This window comes from Battus philenor, unplaced genomic scaffold (genome assembly GCF_028537555.1).
Source record: "Battus philenor isolate CCGP_79_NKW_IND1 unplaced genomic scaffold, ilBatPhil1.0.hap1 SCAF_28, whole genome shotgun sequence".
In the NCBI taxonomy this organism is placed as follows: Eukaryota; Metazoa; Arthropoda; class Insecta; order Lepidoptera; family Papilionidae; genus Battus; species Battus philenor.
Genome location: NW_027181691.1, coordinates 10,632,483 through 10,633,189, shown reverse-complemented (window position 1 = coordinate 10,633,189; position 707 = coordinate 10,632,483). Strand labels below are relative to the sequence as shown.

Here is a 707-nt window from a genome sequence, read left to right as displayed (position 1 = left end):
ACACAATATTTATTTTGCTGCAATTATTTTTAAACGTCATCCAATTGCGGTTTACTTTGTAAGCAATTTTAGACTTTGTTAGCAAAGGAACAATGTATGCGAAAATATATATATGGTCAACTAATTTATATTTTTATTACAGCAAAATTTATTCAAACATTACATATTAATTACTTTAAATGTTATCCAAGAGCGGTTTACTTTGAAATCAATTTAGATTTTCGTAAGGAAAGGCGCAATGGACGCGAAGTCTTCGCAGTCGGGGATGGTCTTGCCTCTGTGCCGGATGCACGACTCCGCGCAGAGCGGCCCGTTGAACCAGCCGCCCAGCATCTTCTTGCACTGCGCGCAGTTCTCTATGCACACCTCCATCGGGTTGTAGCCGAACGCTATAGCCGGCTCCGCTTCCACGAAATCGAAGCCTCCAATAACGGAATAACATATAAAAAACGCAAATACCAATATAATCTTGGAAGACATTTTGATATTTCTCTTTGCAGTGGACTGAATGAAGTATAGAGTTCGAATGCCTTAAGTTTATCCTGCGAGTTCTTTTATATCGTATTTCACTTACTTTGCCAAACCATCCGAACCCTATCTCTGCAGGGGATATCGCTAAGTACATTATCTAATTAGACTTTGTTTTACAAATTATATTTTTTTATGTTATTCTTATATTCGTCGTCGATAGACGCTCTATGCCGGCA

The 707-nt window shown here is 38.6% G+C and overlaps 1 protein-coding gene across 1 annotated transcript; it reads right to left on the bottom strand.

Annotated features, from left to right (window-relative positions):
- Positions 1 to 213: 213 nt before the first annotated feature.
- LOC137925849 (eclosion hormone-like) lies at positions 214 to 480 on the bottom strand. The gene is made up of 2 exons (XM_068769312.1): positions 406 to 480; positions 214 to 366 (listed from the first exon to the last, which is right to left on the bottom strand). The coding sequence occupies exons 1-2, from the start codon at positions 478 to 480 to the stop codon at positions 214 to 216; spliced, it is 228 nt and encodes a 75-aa protein (XP_068625413.1).
- Positions 481 to 707: the final 227 nt, after the last annotated feature.